Genomic DNA, 20,109 nt, shown 5'->3' with positions numbered 1-20,109 from the left:
CTCTGGGGAGAGAACCATCTGTCTGTCTGGACACTCAGTCCGGGTGGCAGAGTCCCAGTGAGTCCCAGGCCTCAGGAGTGGAGTGGAGGTCTCCAAGAAGCTGCCTGGGCCCTGGCCCAGACTGCAGCCTCTCCCAGTGACCTTCACCCCTCCGGTCTACATCTGGACCTGTATTTCCTTCCCTGCATTTGAGAAGGGAGAACACAGAAGAGATTACACTGAGGAGAGTATGACAGCCAAGGGTGGGTGGGGCTGGGTGGCCCTTCTCTGGAGCCCTGTTTCAGATGCCCAGGCCACTCCAGGGATTCCAGTCCAGGGTTGGGAGGGGGGTTCTGGTCTCAGCCCCTAACCCCACTGCTAACCTGCCCTGCCTGGGCCCCTCCCACACCCTTCACCTCCCTCAGAAGGGGCCCCCTCCTCCAGCCCTCCTTCAGCACCCACGCACACCCACACACCCCCTTACCAGCGATCAACAGGAAGTTACTTGCTCTCCCTCCCTGCAAGGCTGTGGGGAGGAATTGGGAATACCTGTTCTGGGTAGGGAAGCCAAGGACAAGGGATGAGAGATTTGTGGCTGAGGGCCCCTGGGCGCTGGAATCCTGAGACCGCAGGAACCACCCTCGCCAAAGCCCAGCCCCAGGGGAGCCCCGCCCGCCTCCCCAGGGCTGGACCAGAGGTGGGATCCCTTGGGCTACGTTGCAGCCTCTAGACATCTGGATCCAACCCCTGGAAGGCTCGGACCCCCTCCCACCGTGTCCGGGCCGGTGGGTCAGGAATGTGCTAACGGAGCAGGTTGGGCCCTACAGATCCCCGGGGGATCCTGTGGACTTTGAGAGGGGACCGGGCAGGGCGGGGCGGGGCGGGGCGGGGCTGGGCGGGACGGGCCGGGGCGGGGCGAGCCGAGGCGGGGCGGGGCCAGGCTGAGGGGAGTTAGCCAGCCCGCAACCCGCCAGCCACTGCTGCGAGGCAAGGCTGCGGATTGAGGCCGAACGATGAAGCCGCCCGTCCTGTTCTGGGCCTTGCTGCTGCTGCTGCTCGCGACAGTCCCCGGCCCCGGCCCCCGGCCTGCGGCAGGTACGCCCTCACCCTGAGCTTCTGCCCCGTCTTCCCTCTCCCTGCTTGCTGCGGCCGTGCCCAGGTGGACGCCCCTCTGCTCAGCCTCTGTCCATCTGTCAGGCCATCTGGGACTGTACTGGGGGTTGTGAGAAGAAATTCCGGGATGCCCAGGGTCCAGGAGCTGCAGGCAGGATGGAGTCTGGGCTTTGCCCACCCTGAACCCGCTGGGAGGTGCCGGCTGCCTGGGAGGAAAGTGCCCCCCCTCCACCAGGGGCAGTGGGAGGTCTCAGAAGAGTCCTCAGTCTGCAGCCCCAAGTCGCGGGGAAGGGTGTGAGAGGCAAGACTGTGGGTCCTTATTAGGGTGGGGCTGAATCCGAGGAAAGTCTGGATGGAAGGCTCCTACCCCAGAGTCAGGCTCCCAGCTAACATCCCCCCCACCCCCCACCGCCACACCCTCTCCTGTTCCAGGGAAGCGCCACCACCCTTCAACCCCTTAGCTCTCTTACTGGCCTCATTCAGCCTCCTCCCCCACTGCCTTGAGCCCTCACATTCTCTGTCAATAAATATTTATGGACTCTCTTGAGTGCCAGTCCCTGTGCTGGGTGAAGTGGGGTCACCTGGGGTGGCTCAGGTCCAACCCCAGCCCTTGACTGGCCTCCTTTGGTGGAGTGGTAGGGAAGGGCCAGGTGGGACATGTGATCTCTGCCTCGGTGTCTGCAGTGACCACCCTCCAGTCTGCCCAGCCACTCCTGCTACAGAGGTATGGAGTCCTGTCAAGGGTCCATCCCCTGAGGCCTGATGTCCATAGCCCCACACAAAACCACCCTCCAGCCCTCTGCTGGAGATGACTCTCCTTTCCCCTCAGAGGAGAGGAGCACTCCTCACCCTCTCCCCTAAGGGTGGGGCTCCTTTGGGGGCCACAGTCCGTAAGCCAGTGTTGCCTGGCAAAGGGAGATGGGGCACATTGAGGCTGGGGAATGAGCTCCTGTCAGGCTTCCAGTGAGACTCCAGAAGGTCCACCAGGCCAGGTCCATCGACCCAGAGACCAGCTCCCAGCTCAGAGACTGGGCTCAGCCACTTCTGGCTGTCATGAGGTTGCGGTCTCCTGGGACTTGGTGGCCGAAGGTCAGTCCTGCCCTAGAGGCTTCTCTTGATGCTGCAAAAATCTCTGCTTGGAGGCATTTGCCCTTTATCTCCCCTCCTTCTGGCAAGTCATTCATGCAACTGCAAGATCATGGTACCAAGGATCCCTCAACCCACAGGGCCTGTGGGTTTCTAGTCTGTTCACTTGGCGGTCAGTGCAATTCCTGGTCCGCATTCTCTTGGGGATGCTTCTCTGTCCTGGGTGCTGGGAAAAGAAATGCCCAGGCCTGCCTGTGGGGCAGCCAGGCGCTCAGGGCCCTCTCCTCCAGGTGCCCCTGGGAGCTGCTCCCAGCGCTGTGGAGACCGGGATGGGTCTTGCTCCTGCCACCCAACCTGCTCCGGCCTGAGCTCCTGCTGCTCAGACTTTCGGGACTTCTGCCTGGAAATCTCTCCCTACTCGGGCTCCATGATGGGTGGCAAGGACTTCGTAGTGCAGCATCTCAACTGGTTCAGCCCCACTGAAGGCGTGATCTGCAGGTGGGAGGCCCGAGGGGCTCTGTGCCTGCTGGGGACCCAGGGGCAACTGGCTGGCTGGGGTCTCCCCACCCAGGCCCCGCCTTTCCTGCCACCTGCAACCCTCACAGGTTTAAGGAGAGCATCCAGACCCTCGGACACGTGGATTCCTTTGGACGTGTGCACTGTGTGTCCCCCTTGCTGTATGAGACAGGCCGCATCCCCTTCACACTCTCCCTGGACAATGGTCGCTCCTTTCCACGCTCCGGGACCTGGCTGGCTGGTGAGTCCCGCCTTACTGAGCCTGGGCGGCCCTACAGGGAATTACCCTAGGCATGCATCGCCTGCCAGCCCTGCCCAGCTGCTCTGGCTAAACCAGTCCCTTTGGAGGTGCGCCCGACCAGGGGGGCCAGGGTTCTCAAGCTCCTCCCCTTGCCTCCTGGCATCCACACAGGATTCCCAGCCCAAAAGGGGATTGGGGGCTTCCAGGGTCCCCTGGCAAGGTGGGTCATTCGGCTCAGGCAAGCCAGGAGAAGGCGGGGAGGCCAGGGCCCCACCTCCCCCGCAGCCTCTGTCCTTTCCTGACAGCGAGGGTCTGGGAGAGACGGTGCTCCAGTGGGACTTGGTCCTTGGGAGGCACGCCCAGCTCTCAGAGCCCCCGGAGCCTCAGGCTTCCGCTTACCCCTCACCCCCTGCCCAGTGCACCCCAACAAAGTGTCAGAAACAGAGAAGAGCGAGCTGGTGAATGAGACACGCTGGCAGTACTATGGCACAGCTGGGATCACGGGAAACCTCACCGTGACCTGGGAGCCCTCGGCTCTGTCCACACAGTCTGTCATCATCGAGCTCTGGGGCTATGAGGAGACAGGTAAGGCCAGCCCAAGGCTGGCCCGACGGTGTTGCTCTGTGGGCCCTGAGGGTTGGGAGTTGGGGGCGTACAGAGGTGGGAGTGAAGGGATCCCAGGCAGGGCCGGATCCCGGGCGCAGGGATGCTGAGTGGGAAGGGCACTGGCAAGAAACAGGAAAGGGGGGAAGTACGTGAGTGGGGGGAGCCTGGAGGCCCCCGGCTGCTTGGACCCAGCCCTGAGAGGAGGTATGGACATTACCAGCCCTTGGATCTAGGGCTTGCCTTGGAAACAGAAGAAGCTTGCTCTACCCAGCCTTCCCAAGGCCCTGGACTGTTAGCATGGCTCTAGACCCGGCCTGGAGGTGGGTCTGGGACCCTAACATGTGGGAAGAGGAGATGGTGGTCCCTTGAGCCAGAGTCCTTGCTGGGGCAGTGGGGCGGGCCTTCCTCTGGGAATCATCTGTCCTGTCTATCTGTCAGGCCTCTCTGAGCACCAAAGATGGGCTCCTGGCCCCCTCCTCTGCCCCTTTGGGAGGGACCCCAGGGCTGACGAAGGCCTTCTCTCCCTCAGGGACACCATATTCAGATAAGTGGGTTGCAAAGTGGTCGTACCTGTACCCTCTGGCTACGAACATCCCCAACTCTGGCGCCTTCACCTTCACTCCCAAGCCTGCACCACAGAACTACCAGAGATGGGAAGTGGGTGCACTTCGGATCATCAGCAGCAGATACTATGCAGGGGAGAAGTAAGGGCCCCGGGCCCTGGCCAAGAGGATGGGCCGCTGCTCAGCACGCTGAACGGGGAGGCCCCCGGGGCAGGGGGGACGGAGGAAGGGTGAGGCCCTTAGTGTGCTCACGGTTCCCCCACAGAGACGTGCACGCACTCTGGAGCAACGAGCACGCGCTGGCCTGGCACCTGGGTGAGGACTTCCAGGTGGACCCCGAGGCCTGGGCCCGGGCCCAGTGCCTGGCCTGGGAGGACCTGGAGGACCAACTGCCCAACTTCCTGGAGGAGGTGCCGGACTGCCCCTGCACCCTGGCTCAGGCCCGGGCTGACTCGGGCCGCTTCCACGTAAGCCTCAACCCCAGTTGGGGCGGGCCCTGGAGAGGGCGAGGGGCCAGCTAGAGGCAGCCAGGGTGGGCATGTAGTTAGAGGCCCCAGGGAGGTGAGGCTGGGGTCTGAGGGCTAAAAAGGGGAGGGGTCAGGTCCCGGGGAGGGGGTGGCAGAGCCTGAGGCTCGCGCAGTTGACAGCAGCCCTCCCGCTCTATAGACGGACTACGGCTGTGACATTGAGCACGGCAGCGTGTGCACCTACCACCCTGGGGCTGTACACTGCGTGCGCTCTGTGCAAGCCAGGTGAGCCCCCCAGGCAGTGGGGGGGCCGGGGGGGCTGGGGCTGGGCATCAACCCTGTGGCCCTGACCTGTCCTTGCCCCCAGCCCCCGGTACGCCTCCGGCCAGCAGTGTTGCTACACGGCGGCTGGCACCCTGCTCCTGACGGCCGACTCAACGGGGGGCAGCACCCCAGACCGCGGCCACGACTGGGGCGCACCCCCGTTCCGCGCACGCCACCCCCCGCGTGCCTGGCCTCTCCCACTGGCTCTACGATGTCGTCAGCTTCTACCACTGCTGCCTCCTCTGGGCGCCCGAATGCTCCCGGTACATGCGGCGGGCGGCCGTCCAGTGACTGTCGGAGCTACCGGCCGTCGCGCCTAGGTGGGTGCCAACAGAGGCCAGGCTCCAAGCAGGGCTGCACCAGAGCAGCCCACCTGACCCTCTGCTCTCCCCAGCCTCCACTTTCGGGGACCCACACTTTGTCACCTTCGATGGCGCCAACTTCACTTTCAATGGGCGTGTGGCGAGTACGTGCTGCTGGAGGCCACACTGACCAACTTAAGGGTGCACGGGCGGGCCCAGACCCGGACGACCTCAGAGGGTGAGGCTGAGGCCCGCGGGCTTCGGGAGGCTTGGGGGTCTTCCCAGGAGGAAGGGTGATGCTGAGCACCCCGCTCTGCATGTGCCCCGCCAGGCGCGCAGGACCAAGGCACAGGGCTGATGGCTGTGGCTGTCCAGGAGGGCAACTCGGACGTAGTGGAGGTCCGGCTGGATGGCGAGGTGCTGCAGGTGCTGCTGAACCAGGAGGTGCTCAACTTCGCGGAACAGAGCTGGATGGACCTGAAAGGTGAGCGGGATGGCCCGGGAGCTTCTGCGGGCTGCTCTCACGCCTCTCCTTCCCACCTGAGCCTTGCCTCTCATGGTGGCCATGGCCCTGGGCTTTGGGGCATGGAATTGGAGATGGGGGCCTCGATATGGTCCGTATGCTGTCCCAGCTTAGCGGCGCAAGTTTGCCCCTCTCCCCTGCGCCCCATGGTGGGGGGCCCAGCACAGTGGACCCACGTCCCCGGCCCACGGCTGTCTGGGCAAGTGAGGTTCTAGGCCCCAGGTAGGGAGGTCCAGCCTGGGCACCTGGTCTCATCTCATGCTTTCACACCCATGGAGCCCCAGCCATGTGATCAGAATCCTGAGATGCCCGGATGGTGGGACGAGGAGCTGGAAGCTGCAGTGATAGGAATAACCTGCTTCGAGGATGCTGGTCGGCCCCAAGGGCTAAGGAGCAGCCCTCTGTCCGCCCCTTCTGTGGTGGCACAACCTCAGGGAACTGAGCTAATGAAATGAGTTTCTTGCGGTTGGGGTGGGTCAGGTCAGGACCTGGGCTGGGCCTGCTACTGCGGATGGTTACAGGGACTCCCAGGAAGGGTGGAGGTGGGCATGGCTGCTGCCTTTCTTGAGGAGTGAGGGCCCACAGGTGACCCACCCCCCCCAGCCAGGGCCTTGGTGTGAGGGGTCCCTTCGGAGCCTGGGGGTCCCAGAAAAAGTGTGGGCCTGGGGTGAGGGAGGGTCACAGCAGGGTTGGCCCTGGGGACACCTTCTCCTCCCCTGGGAGCCCACGGAGGCTGCTGCACTCACCCTGGGGCTGTGGAGTCACGGCACGGTGCCCTGAGTGGACAACCCTGACTCCAGATCCCCCTGTGCCCAGGTATGTTCCTGTCCATAGCTGCCCAAGACAGCGTGTCCATCATGCTGTCATCAGGGGCTGGCCTGGAGGTCCTCGCCCAGCGTCCGTTCCTGAGTGTGACTGTTCTCCTGCCTGAGAAGTTCCTTACCCACACGCAAGGCCTTCTTGGGACACTGAATGATGACCCCACCGACGACTTTACCCTGCGCAATGGGAGGGTCTTGCCCCCCAAGTCCACTTCCCGGGAGCTGTTCCGCTTTGGGGCCGACTGTGAGTGACCCTGAGGCCCACTGGGGATGGGGGGGAACATGGCAGTGTAAAGGGAGACACTCCAGAACCGTCAGCCACCAGCACGACCCGCTGTGTGTCTCCCCAGGGGCCGTGGAGAACGCCTCGTCCCTGCTTACCTATGACTCTTGGTTCCTGGTCAACAACTTCCTGTATCAGTCCAAGCATGACTACACCTTTCAGCCCCTGTTCGCCGAGGAGACCACCCCCAACCCCAATCAGCCCGAGGTGGCTGAATTATGTGGAGATGACCATTTCTGCGCTTTTGATGTGATGGCCACTGGGAGCCTGAGCGTGGGCAACGGCACGCTGATGGCCCACCAGCGGCACCAGCATCGTATGCAGAGCCTGCGGCCTGGTGAGGGCGGCTGGGGGCCCGAAGAGATGGGATGGGCACGTCCTGCTGGGACGTGACCTCCTAAGCTGGTAGCTGCAGCGTAGGGGGTGGGGGTTGTCGGCCAGTAGCGTCATCCTGTGCTCTACTCCTGGTCCCCTACCCCAGTGACGTCTTGCGGCTGGCTGGCTCCGCCCCTCAATGGGCACAAGGAGGGGATCAGCTACCTGGCGGGCTCCACAGTCCACTTCCACTGTGACAGCGGCTACAACCTGTTTGGGGCAGAGGCCAGCACCTGCCAGGCCGATGGTACCTGGTCCAGGCCCAGCCCCATGTGCCAGCCAGGTGAGGGTGCCCGGCCCACCTGCCTCTCCCCCCACCCCACCTCGCCCGCAAGTGCCCTCACCCCTCTGCCCTGTTTCCAGCTCGGAGCCATGCGGTCCTACTGAGCATCATCTTCGGAGGCCTGGCCGTGGTGGCTCTGGTCGCGCTGGTGTATGTGCTTCTACGCCGCAGGAAGGGCAACATGTGAGGCCCCGCCCCCCAGCCCCACAGACCCAGGGTTCTGCCAGCGGGACCCCCATCTGTGCCCCTCCCTTGTTGGCACTAGGGAGAGTCTCAGCCCACTGAGACCCCACAGTGCCCCCCATGTCTGCTCTAGATGGTGTCTCTGTTCCAGGGCCAGCTGGGGTTCGCAGCCCTGAAGGAGGCTCATTTGGCCCACAGCCAGAGACCAAGAACCTGGAGCCAAGACCAGCCTCCCAGGAGAAAGCGCTGGAGAGCGTGCACCCCGGCACTTCGATCCCCCTATCCCTTGCACCATGTACAGGGACCTGGACACCTGATACCTGAGCCTTTAATGCCCATGTGTACCCTTACCCTAGTGCCCTGCTCTGTCTCCTTAGACCTGGACACCTGGCTCGAGCCGGGAAGCTCCCGACAGGCACCTGGTGCTCTAGTCCCCAAGTAGTCTAAGCTCTCACCCCCAGACTCAGTTCCCTCCAATTCTATCACCTGTCTCCAGAGATCCAGCACTCTGGTACTTGAAACTCAAATGGTGGTACCTCAGATTCCGTGTCTGAAACCTGTGATCCCAATCCACTGGTCCCTGGTGCCCCAACACAGGAGCCTTAGCACCCAGCTGCCTTGATTGCAGGACTTGGCCCAGCCTCGGTGGGAGAGGCCTCAGGACCCCAGTGTGGAGGGTCACTCTCTGAACTCCAGGCTCGGAGTTCTAACCCTTCTGGAATGTCACTTCTAACTCTTCTGGAATGTCCCTTCTAACTCTACTGGAATGTCACTTGAGATACCCCTCCCTCTCTACCCAGAGAAAACAAGCCTGTGGTGCCCCCTCCCTGGTGTCCTGGTGCTCATGCTACACTTTGATTCTGGACGGTTCCGTGGTTGCTTTGTGGGGCCGGCAGCACCGAGAGCAACCTTGGTCCACTGTCTAGCCACCTAGGGTGGGTCCCTCACTGGCCTGCCTCCACCTGAAAAGTGGGATTGAGAACAGTGGCCACTTCTTGGGCTGAAGACAAGGGACTGTGTCTGCAAAGCGTTCACCATGGCGTGCCATGCTGGGTGCCCAGGAGGGGGTGGGGCCAGCACTGGCACCTGCACTTCCCACCCCTGCAGCCTGCTGTCCCAGCCCAGCCCGCCCCTGGGCCCCTCCCCTGCCCCAGCACTACCAGAGCCCATGTTCTGGGTGCCTGGGCTCTTTACCTAAGAGTGTCCAGAAGCGGGGTATGGAGATCAGGTTTCATGCTATTGCTAGGGAGGGTGCTGAGTGGTGAGCTAGGGGAGGGCCTTGGCAGCATAGGCTAGGACCAGGCTTGCATCATGGGTCTCCGGGAAAGCACAGTGGAGGAGAGGATTGGAGGTTGATTTCGCCCTGGTCCAGGCCAGTGGCTCGAGCTTGCCCAAGGGATGTAAAACCTTGGGTGGGAGGCAATGAGTGGAAGTGGAGGCTCCCTTCACTGCGACCTGCAGTGCTGATAGTGGCCACGTGGGGGCAGCAGATGGTAGGAACAGAGATGGGACCTAGACCACCAGGTCCTGACAGTCCGCAGACTCTCCATTTGGGCCAGTGGGCTTGTCACTACCTTGACCAAGCAAGGCCCATGCAGGCCCACTTCTGCATCGCCCTCTGCTAGGAAGGCCTTGAGTCATCCCGCAGTCTCCGGAGCACAGGCCATCCAGCTGGCACTGGCCACCAGGGGCAGAAGCAGAGCTTCCCCACCCTGCTAGACTTACCATTGGCTGAGGGTCCTGGGCAAAGGTGGGAAAGTTGGGTGGTAGGGGCAGGTGCAGTCTGGAAGGCTTCCTGGAGGAGGTAGTCTTGCATGATGGGGTATGTTCAGAGAACAGATGAGAGGGGTTGGGGGTCTTCATAGGGTGGTACCCAAGAGACCTAAGGAGGGATATGGGGGTCAGGACCCACGCTGCTGCTTCCTCACTGTTTTCCAGCTCAGGGCAGGCTGGGGCTGAGAGCTGGCTCTTTGGCCACTGAGCAGGTACTTTCCTCTCTGCAGATGTGGTAAGACAGGGCTGGCTTCCCACAGACCTGAATCCTCAGTGCTGGTCCAGGCACAAGACAGTGGGTGACAGGTCAGTTTCCTCCTGAGGCACCCTGGACCTGGGGGAGCAGGTACCCCAGGGATGTCAGGGGAAAGCTCACAACTCCTGGGCCATAACTGAAAGGTTAGGTCCAATTCTCAGAGACGTGATTGGTTAGCGAGGACGTTCCAGGCAGAGGAACAGCCTGGGCGAGGCTCAGAGGAAGAGAAGTGCCACCCAGTCTGAGGAATAGTGAGGCTCCCACTCCAACAGACCTGGGCAGTTACGCTTCATCCTAAAAGAGAAAAACATAGCCTCCCTCTGGCTTCCCAACCTGCACTTGTTGGGACCAAGAGCTGCCCCAAACCCTCCCCCACAGAAGGGGTGCGCTCTCTGTGGCCCTGGCCCCCAGACGTCTGGAATTCCCGCTGCCAGGGACAGGCCAGGCTGGGAAGCCCCACACCTGATGGGTTTTCCCATGGGACTCAAGGGAGTCGGGTACTGCTGGGCCTGTGTGAGGCAAAAGGTCCCAGAGTCCCACAAAGACTCCTGTTAGAGACCTCAAAGGCAGGACCACCGTCTCAGGGGAGTGGTTTCCCCAAACCACAGTGCCAAGTTAGCAGACCCCAATGTCTAGCCCCTTATCTTTTGTATTGGTTGGGGTTTGAGAGACAATAATCCAAGAACGTAGAAACACAGGGATGGGAGAATCCGGACGCAAGCCAAGTAGCTGGTGAGGCCACCACGGGACCCCAGCAACAGCCCTGGGCTGAGGAACAAAAGAAGGAGGGTGACAAAGCCAGGCCCAGGTGCTCACAAACGTGGGAACCTCACAGCAGGAACCATGCAGGCCAGAGGGTCCTAGCAGGAAGCCACAGGCCCAAGATGGGGGAAGCACATGTTGCTTCCACCCTCCGACCTCTCCCTAAGGCCGCCCATTAGCTGAAGACAGTGGGAAGCACAGGGCCAAGAGACTGGTACAGCACAGTGGGGAGCAGGGCCCCCTCTTTGGCCAGCCTGGCTCCTTCTGCAAGCCTTGGGGTGGTTGAGTGTCTTCCCTGGGCCGCCTCTTTCCTCAGAGCTCACAGTCCGACGGCTGCCGATTGTGGGGGCAAACTCAGTGCAGTATGTCTCAGGAGTAGGAAATCAAGGCATGCTTCCTGGAGGAGTCCCATTCCAGCAGAACTTCAAAGGACAAAAACCATTAGGGAAGTGAGATTGAGTAGGTGCCTGCAGACAGCAGAGCCAAGCAGCCCGGGAAACCCAGATGCCGCTCCTGGGTTGCACACCGGACTGCATTTCCTAGCGCCCCTTGCGCTGGGGTGGTCACGGGACTGAGTTGTACCTCGTGCCAAGCGAGCAGAAAAGAACAGGGTACATCCCTCCAAGATCTTTCTGCTGCCTTCTGTTATAAGGGTGGCTCTGGACCAACGTGGGTCCTCAGCATGTGGCAGGGAACCCTCCCCCCCCCCCCCACTGACCTGTTCAGCCATCCGGTACTACCACCAGAACAAGAAAACTGGTGATTTAACCATAGTACATTTTTTTTAAAGATTTTATTATTTTTTTTTTTAATTTATTTGACAGAGATCACAAGTAGGTAGAGAGGCAGGCAGAGAGAGAGAGAGAGGAGGAAGCAGGCTCCCTGCTGAGCAGAGACCTAGATGCAGGGCTCGACCCAGGACCCTGGGATCATGACCTGAGCTGAAGGCAGAGGCTTGAACCCACTGAGCCACCCAGGTATCCCAAATCATAATTCATTTTGAGGCCCATTTTTGCAGCAGTTTCTCTTAACTCTAATGCCAGGGGCAGGGATACAAAAAGATGGTCTGACGTTGTACATTACTGTTGAAAATAGATTCTATGGGCATAAGGTTTTTAAATACTCAAGATAGGTCAGTGTTCACAGCACCGTTATTCATGACAGCCAAAAGGTGGAAGCAACCAAGTGTCCATGGACGGTGGAAGGGGTAAAGGAGACGTGGCACGCCCGCGCGGCGGAATGTTCTCCACAGGCTCTGACATGGGCAAACGCGAAGACTTCTTGCTCAGGGGCGCCCAGGTGGCTCTGTCAGTTAAGTGTCTGCCTTCAGCTCAGGTCGAGATCCCAGGGTCCTGGGATGGAGCCCTGTCTGCATCGGGCTCCCTGCTCAGCAGGAAGCCTGCTTCTCCCTCTCCCACTACCCCTGCTTGTGCTCCCTCTCTGTCTCTCTGTCAAATAAATATTAAAAAAAAAAAAAAAGACACAAAAGGAAAATGCTTGTACTATTCCGCTCATACGAAGCTCCTAGAGTCACCACATTCATAGAGACAGACAGTAAAAACTTACCAGGGCCCGGGGAGGGGAATGGGGAGCTAGTGTTTAATGGGACCAAAGTTTCAGTCTGGGAAGATGAAAACATTCTGGAGAGGTATGGGTGCCAACGGTGGGTCAACACCACCGTTGAAAGTGCTTAATGCCTCCAAGCCTGACTCTTCTAAATGAGTTCAGATGGTGAAGGTTCCATGTTTACGTTATTTTCCTACAATACAAAATTAAAAATTTGAAGTTTATGGAACTAGTCCCCAGTTGGTGGGCATGAAGCTGTGTTCAGTCTTTTGCTTCTTCAAGCACTGCTGTCCTTTGTCAGGAAGTTCAGGTTTATTTGCAGGAGCAGTTCATACCAGAGGACTGGCTGGTTAAACAACCCGTGCATTGTCCTCCTGGAGTGGCACTCACTGACACCCTAAGTGACTGGGAGAGCCGGGTCCCCTCACCCCCATCAGTACAAGGAGGCTTCATACTGTTTGCTCTTTGCCAGAAAGATAAAACATGTGGTGAGGCCCTCATCAACTTGGCTAGACTGGACATTCCCAGAATTCCCATCTGGGTCAGGAGGGACCGCAAGAGAGTTCCCGCCCAATTCGGAGGCGGGAAACGGATCGGCGGTCTCATTCATAGCTCACACTCATCGTTGTGTCTACTGGCTCAGCTCAGATGGCACCAGAAGAGGTCAAGGGCGGAAGCCGTTTCACTTGCCCTCAGGCCACGTTCAGCTTCTCTACTGCTGGGCTGGGTGCCTGACAAAGGTGTCCAGCTTCTGCAGGAACATTTGCCTCCCTTGGCAGCAAGAAGGCTGTTGGGTATCAACTAATCCATGTGGGCTCCAACCCACAAGCGGGGTTCCAGCCAGCTCTGGAGCACCCCCTCCACCTAACGTCCACCTGCCTGCCCTCCAGACTCTGCCACACGAAGCTCAAGCTCCAAGAGCAGCTAGGAGACAACAGTCTCACAGAGGTCCCTTGACCAGCTCCCACGGTGGCAGGTTCTCTGAGGGAACCCTGATAAATCAAGTATAAATTAAATGCAAGGAAGCACACTGCTCCAGGGTCCACCTCAATGAATTAATCCAAAACAAAGAGGCGCCTGGGTGGCTCAGTCTGTTGAACATCTGCATTCGGCTTAGGTCATGCTGCCAGGTCCTGGGATCGAGCCCCACATTGGACTCCCTGCTTGGTGGAAAGCCTGCTTCTCCCTCTCCCTCTGTCACTCCCCCTACTTGTTCTCTCCCTCTCTCAAATAAGTAAATAAAATATTTTTTTAAAAAATCCAAAGTATGCCCAGTTAACCACCACTCATGTCAAGAAATTGAACAGTACCAACCCCCTTACACCCTCCCCCATTTTCTCTATCAGGCACTGCCCTCCCCCTCGTCCCCAGGTTAGTCACTGATTTCTCACACCTTATGTTAGTTTTGTGGGCTTTTTACTTTAATAAGATGGAATCATAGGGGAGATCCTCTTTTGTGCCTGGCTCTTTTTGCATGTGCAAAGATTCATCCGTGTTGAGGTATGAGGTTGTCACTGACTTTTTTTTTCTTGAGGATTCTTCCATCGAATGAATTTGTTTATCCATTTTCCTGCTGAGGCACATTGGGTTGGTTTCTTAGTTTGGAGCTATAATGGCTAGTGCCGTGAACATTTCTGTATGTGTCTTTTGTTTTTTCCTTTTTTTTTAAAGATTTTATTTACTTATTTGACAGAGAGAGACATAATGAGAGAGGGAACACAAGCAGGGAGAGTGGGAGAGGGAGAAGCAGGCTTCCTGTTTAGCAGGGAGCCCAATGAGGGGCTCAATCCCAGGACTCTGGGATCACAACCTGAGCTGAAGGCAGACGCTTAATGACTGAGCCACGCAGGAGACCCTCTTTTCTTTTCTTTTTTCTTTTTTTTTTTTTTTTAAAGATTTTATTTATTTGACGCAGAGAGAGAGAGATCACAAGTAGGCAGAGAGGCAGGCAGAGAGGCAGGAGGAAGCAGGCTCCCTGCTGAGCAGAGAGCCCGATGCGGGGCTCGATCCCAGGACCCTGAGATCATGACCTGAGCTGAAGGCAGCAGCTTAACCCACTGAGCCACCCAGGCGCCCCAATAAATTAAAAATCTTAAAAAAAAAAAGTATAAAAATTTCTGCCCCATCAAAACCTTGGATAGGAGTTGATCATTTCTGAAGCTGGGTGGTGAATATGTGGGGTGAACTATTCTCTATAATTTTGTATATGCTTGAAATTTTCCTTTATAAACATTTTTTAAATCTCCCAGTCACTGTTTTTTCAGTTATGTTTCAGAACTACGAAATCCATTTCAGACTGTATCTAGCATCACTCACTACTTTTTTTTTTAATGTTTAGAACTGATTTTTTTAATTAAAATATTTTATTTATTGATTTAACAGAGAGAGAGAGAGAGCACAAGTAGGCAGAGAGGCAGACAGAGAGAGAGGGGGAAGCAGGCTCCCTGCTGAGCAGAGAGCCCCATGTGGGGCTCGATCCCAGGACTCTGGAATCATGACTTGAGCCGAAGGCAGAGGCTTTAACCCACTGAGCCACCCAGGCGCCCCAGAACTGATTTTTTTAAAACATTTTATTTATTTATTTTGACAGAGAGAGAGATCACAAGTAGGCAGAGAGGCAGGCAGAGAGAGGGGGGAAGCAGGCTCCTCGCTGAGCAGGGATCCCCATGCAGGGCTCAATCCCAAGACCCAGGAATCATGACTTGAGCCGAAGGCAGAGGCTTTAACCCACTGAGCCACCCAGGCATCCCTAGCCCCTCTTGTATGTTACTTTTGACACAAAAATATATGAATTTATGTTGGGTAAGTTTCCAGGAACACGCACTGCTGGGCCTGAGGCATGTGTGTGTTGGTAGCTTTAATAGATAATGCCAATTTTCCAAAGTGATTTTAACAACTGACTGTTAGGGCCGACTTAATGTTAAAACCTGTTTAACTATTAGGGCCTGCTTAGCCAGAGCAACTCCATATTGCCTACGTAGCCATATTGTTGTTTACATCCACGGATTTCATTATGGGAATAAACGCCCCAGTAGCTCCTGCTATGGTTCCGGGTATCAATTCCGGGAGTAAATGCCTTAACAATAGAAGCCTTGGGTCTGCGGTTCTGCCCTATAAAACCAGCCTGTGAGATCAGGGCAGGGTCGCTCTCTTCGGAGGCGGCCTGGCTGCTCAGTCTGACTTCTAATGCTTGATATAGAATAAGGCTTTGCATAACTTTCACTTTGCCTCAGTCTCTTTCCTTTGATAACAGACCCCAACACTGACCTTCCCACCAACAACGTATGATAATTCCCTTTTGCTATATCTTCGCTAACACTTGGTATTGTCAGTCTTTTTCATTTTGGCCATTTTCATGTATATGGACTAGTAGCATATACTAGCATATACTTACTTGGCATTTTTCTGACATTTAGTGAAGCTCTACACCTTTTCATATGTTCATTGGCCATCTGGAGCACCTCTTTTGTGAGGAGTCTGTTCTAGTCCTTTGCCCATTTTCTGTTGGGTTACCTGGATGTTTCAAATTAATTTGTAGAAATTCTTTTCTCTGGATAAGAGTTTGTTGTCAGATATAAGTAGTATAAATACTCTCCCACTCTGTGAGTTGCTGTTTTAATGACTTTCACTGTTTTAATGATGTCTTTTGTCAAACAGAAGTTCTTTAATATAGTCTATCAATTTTTTCTTTTATAGTTAATACTTCTTGTGTCCCAAGAACACTCGCCTACTCCAAAGTTACAAAGCTGTCTTGTGTTTTCCTATAAAAGCATTGTTGCTTCATACTTCATAATGAAATCTGCAAGCCATCTGGAATAGATTGTGCATGGTGTGAGGTAGGGGTCAGGATACACATTTTTCATGCAAATATCCAGTTGTCTCAGCTACCACGTGTTGAAAAAACCCTCCTTGCCCTCTGCACTGCTGTGTCCCCACTATCAGAGGCACGGTGAGTCTTTGTTCTGTCCTATGCCTAGTTTATCTTCGCACCAGTACCAAATTGCCTTACTTATCAATTATCTAATTACTTAATTACATAGCTTGTTCTTGATATCTAGTAGTGTGAGTCCTCCATTTATGTTATTCTTCAAAATTGCCTGGGCTGGTTTTGATTCTTGGTGTTTCCACATGAATTTTAGAAGCAGCTTGCCAGGGGCGCCTGGGTGGCTCAGTGGGTTAAAGCCTCTGCCTTTGGCTCAGGTCATGATCCCAGGGTCCTGGGATCGAGCCCCGCATTGGGCTCTCTGCTAAGCAGGGAGCCTGCTTCCTCCTCTCTCTGCCTGCCTCTCTGCCTATTTGTGATCTGTCTGTCAAATAAACAAATAAAATTTAAAAAAAAAAAAAAAGAAGAAGAAGCTTGCCAATTTCCACCCAAAATTCTTTGAGGATTTTTATTAAGGTTGCATTGACTCTCTAGATGAATGTGAGGAGAATGAAGCCTCCTGGTTCATGAGCCTAGTATAAGTCTCCATTTATTTAGGTCTTTTAAAAATTCTCCCATTTTATGTTTATTATAAAGATCTCACATACCCATGTTAGTTTCACTTTTAGGCTTTGATTTTTTTTTTTAAAGATGTTATTTATTTATTTGACAAACAAAGATCACAAGTAGGCAGAGAGGCAGGCAGAGAGAGAGGAAGGGAAACAAGCTTCGCACTGAGCAGAGAGCCAGACTTGGGACTCCATCCCAGGACCCTGAGATCATGACCTGAGCTAAAAGCAGAGGCTTTAACCTACTGAGCCTCCCAGAGGCCCCTGATTTTCTTTTTTTTTAATACTTTTATGATTTCAGTTCCAAAAATGTTTTCTATTTGTGGCTGGTATGTAGAAATACTATTGGTTTTTGTACATTTTCCTTGATTCCAGTGATTGTGTGAAATTCATCGATTTCTAATGGTTTATCTGTAAAGTAGCTACAATTTTATGTTCTCCTTCCCGGAAAGTCCTTGTGTCTTATTTTTTTTCCCTCACCTTGTTACGCTAGTGAAAACTTCCCTGCTGTTAATGGAAGGAAGTGATGACAGCCCACCATGCTTATCTTGGTCTCAAAAGGAGCTGGTCACAGTCTCAGAAGGAAGGCTTTTTATGTTTTACCACGAAGTATGACGTTTTCTCTAAAGGTTCTGCCGCTGTAATTTATCAGATTAAGGAAGTTTCTTTCCGTTAACAGTTCCTGAAACTTCTCACTGTGAATGCAAGTTGGTAAATCTTACCAAACTCTCTTCTGCATATATCGAGATGGCTGATTCTCTTTTTTTTTTTTCCCTTTATTCTGTTACTATGTTAGTACAGTGAATTACATGGCTTGACTTTCTCATGGGTAACCCGTTTCGCACTCCCAGAATAAACGCCAACTGGGAGTGATTTGGTTTGCTCATCATTCATTGAGGAGTTTTGCCTCTCTGTCCACAGATGAAATCGCCCTCCACTTTTCCTTCCTGACATTTCTTTGTCGGGTTTTGTTCTCAGGATGATGCTGCCTCATTTAAAGCATTGTGCAATGTCTCTTTCCTCTTTTCTGTTCTCTGGAAGAGTTTGTGTAAGACTGGTGTTTTTCCTCCCATCAGTGTTTGGAAGAACTCACAGAGGAAGCTTTCTGAGCCTGGAGTTATTTACTTTGTCCCTGCGGGGGGTCTCACTATTTTTTTTATTGGCCATGCTCATTTATGAGGGAGGTTGAGCAACTTTTTCTATGTTAGAGCAATCACTGTAGCTCGCTTTCTGTGGTCTACAATGAGCCATGTCCCTGTGCATCTTTCTAATGGACACTTGGTCTTTGACATTAAATATTTAAGTATTTAAATATTAAAGAACCCAACCCCATAGAGCATTATGTACTGAAACTATTTTTTTATTAAGAGTTTTAATTCCGGCATAATTAACGTACAGTGTTATATTACTTTCAGGCGTACAATGTAGTGACTCGACCATTCAGGGCTCATTACTCAGGGCTCATCGGGGTACGTGTAATTTTTAATCCCCATTCCCTAGTACACCCCCCTCCGCCCCCCTCCTCTGGTTACTACCAGTTTGTTCTCTATAGTTAAGAGTCTGTTTTTTGGTTCCTCTCTCGTTTTCTTTGCTCGTTTGTCATGTTTCTTAAATTCCACGTATGAGGGCGCCTGGGTGGCTCAGTGGGTTAAGCCGCTGCCTTCGGCTCAGGTCATGATCTCAGGGTCCTGGGATCGAGTCCCACATTGGGCTCTCTGCTCAGCAGGGGGCCTGCTTCCCTTCCTCTCTCTGTGATCTCTTCCCTTCCTCTCTCCTACTGTGATCTCTCTCTGTCAAATAAATAAAATCTTTAAAAAAAAAAATTCCATGTTTGAGTGAAATCATATGGTATTTGTCTTCCTCTGACTTATTTTGCTTAGCATAATCTGCTCTAGCTCCACCCTCATCGTCACAAATCTCTGTTGGTCTTTTTTTTTTTTTTTAAGATTTTTATTTGTGTTTTTTGGTCTTTAAAGAAGTTTTCTACGTCAAAATTTCTACTTTTTACGTGTTCAAATATATCTGGTGTTCTTTTTTTTCTTTTACTTCTTGTTTTTATGTCATGCCTAAAAAGGTTTTCCTTTCTCTAAGAATATAAATAAAATTTCCTTGTGATGTTTTGTTTGTTGTTTTTTTTAACTTTTTTAAAAAGATTTTATTTATGTGACACAGAGAGAGAGAGAGAGCAAGCGCGGGGGAAAGGGAGAGGGAGAAGCAGGCTCTCTGCCGAACAGGGAGCCTGGTGCAGGGCTTGATCCCAGGACACTGGGATCATGACCTGAGTGGAAGGCAGACGCTTAACCGACTGAGCCACCCAGGTGCCCTGCATTTGATTTTTTATAGATTTATATGGTTTCACTTTTAACACTTCAGTCTTGATCTGACTGGAATTTATTTTGGTGTAGATAAAAAGGTAGGGATCCCACTTCATTATTTTCCTAGGTGGCTGCCCACTTGTTCCAAGAGGTATTGATAACAATCTTTTTCTTATGGTTGAACCGCTCCTTTAGCAGAGACATGATTTCCATATTTATTTACAACTCTTTGTGGAGTTTATATTGTGGTTGCTTGACTTCGTAGGTTTACTCATATGCTGCTTTAACAACTGTATGTTTATAATTTGTTTTAAAACAAATTCGGATGGATTTGTTTACTTGATTTTTTAAAAATATTTTCTTTATTTGAGAGAGCAAGAGAGAACATGAGGGGGTATGGTGGGGAGAGGGAGAAGAAGACTCCACACCGAGCAGGGAGCCTGACATGGAGCTCAACTCCAGGACCCCAGGATCATGACCTGAGCCGAAGGCAGACAATTACTGACTGAGCCACCCAGGAGCCCCTTGATTTTTTCCCTCCCCGATGGAATTCAAGAAAATAAAGGTCTTTATAATAATTGATGATGGAACACTTGCCCAAGCACTTGTTTTAACTTCTCCATTTAGGCCTAAGATTCATCATTGATTTTTATATTTGGTGTGAGGTAGGAATCAAGATTGATTTTCTCTATCAGTGTATCGGACGTTTGTTTCTGGCGTGTATTCTGCATGACCCTTGGTTCATTATGACTTCAGGATCCTCATCTGTAAAACTGGGATAATCATAGCTCCACTTCATTAAGGAGAATTATATGTTGAGTTAATACATGTAAAGCAATAGACAGGTACCCAGCCCATGGTCAATGCCCAGCAGAGGTTTCTATTGTTGCCTTGGGACATATATTCGCATTAAAGGAGTATCCCATTCATTCCCATTTTATTCAGTGGGGTTTTGGTGGGTTTCTTTCTTTCTTTTGTCATTTTTATCAAGAATGGGTGTTGAGGGGCGCCTGGGTGGTTCAATCAGTTAAGCGTCTGCCTTCGGCTCGGGTCATCATCTCCAGGTCCTGGGATATGGGCCATGTGGGGCTCCCTGCTCAGTGGGACGTTCACTTCTCCCTCCCCCTCTTCCCCTGCTTGTGTTCTCTCTCTCTCAAATGAATAAATAAAATCTTTAAACAAAAAAATAGAAGGGGTATTGAAATTTGTCAAGTGCTTCCTCATTCTCTGTAGAGATAAATCATTTCTCCTCAGGATAGAAGAGAAGATATGAGAGTCACA

General features: G+C 53.8%; 1 protein-coding gene across 1 annotated transcript; it reads left to right on the top strand.

Moving 5' to 3' along the window:
- Positions 1 to 922: 922 nt before the first annotated feature.
- On the top strand, positions 923 to 8,491 carry SUSD2 (sushi domain containing 2). Its single transcript, XM_045065241.1, is given in 18 exon segments — positions 923 to 1,074; positions 2,469 to 2,676; positions 2,784 to 2,935; positions 3,353 to 3,520; positions 4,071 to 4,245; positions 4,370 to 4,571; positions 4,771 to 4,856; positions 4,939 to 5,065; positions 5,067 to 5,171; positions 5,173 to 5,215; positions 5,290 to 5,354; positions 5,357 to 5,435; positions 5,529 to 5,681; positions 6,537 to 6,785; positions 6,892 to 7,161; positions 7,306 to 7,482; positions 7,563 to 7,665; positions 7,817 to 8,491. Coding segments are annotated over 18 exon segments (2,469 nt in total). The 5' UTR covers positions 923 to 992; the 3' UTR covers positions 7,842 to 8,491.
- The last annotated feature ends 11,618 nt before the right edge of the window (positions 8,492 to 20,109 follow it).

The sequence above is a fragment of the Mustela putorius genome, unplaced genomic scaffold (assembly GCF_011764305.1).
Source record: "Mustela putorius furo isolate JIRA1106 unplaced genomic scaffold, ASM1176430v1.1 tig00003858_pilon_pilon_pilon, whole genome shotgun sequence".
NCBI lineage: Eukaryota > Metazoa > Chordata > Mammalia > Carnivora > Mustelidae > Mustela > Mustela putorius.
This window is presented reverse-complemented; position numbering and strand designations above follow the sequence as displayed.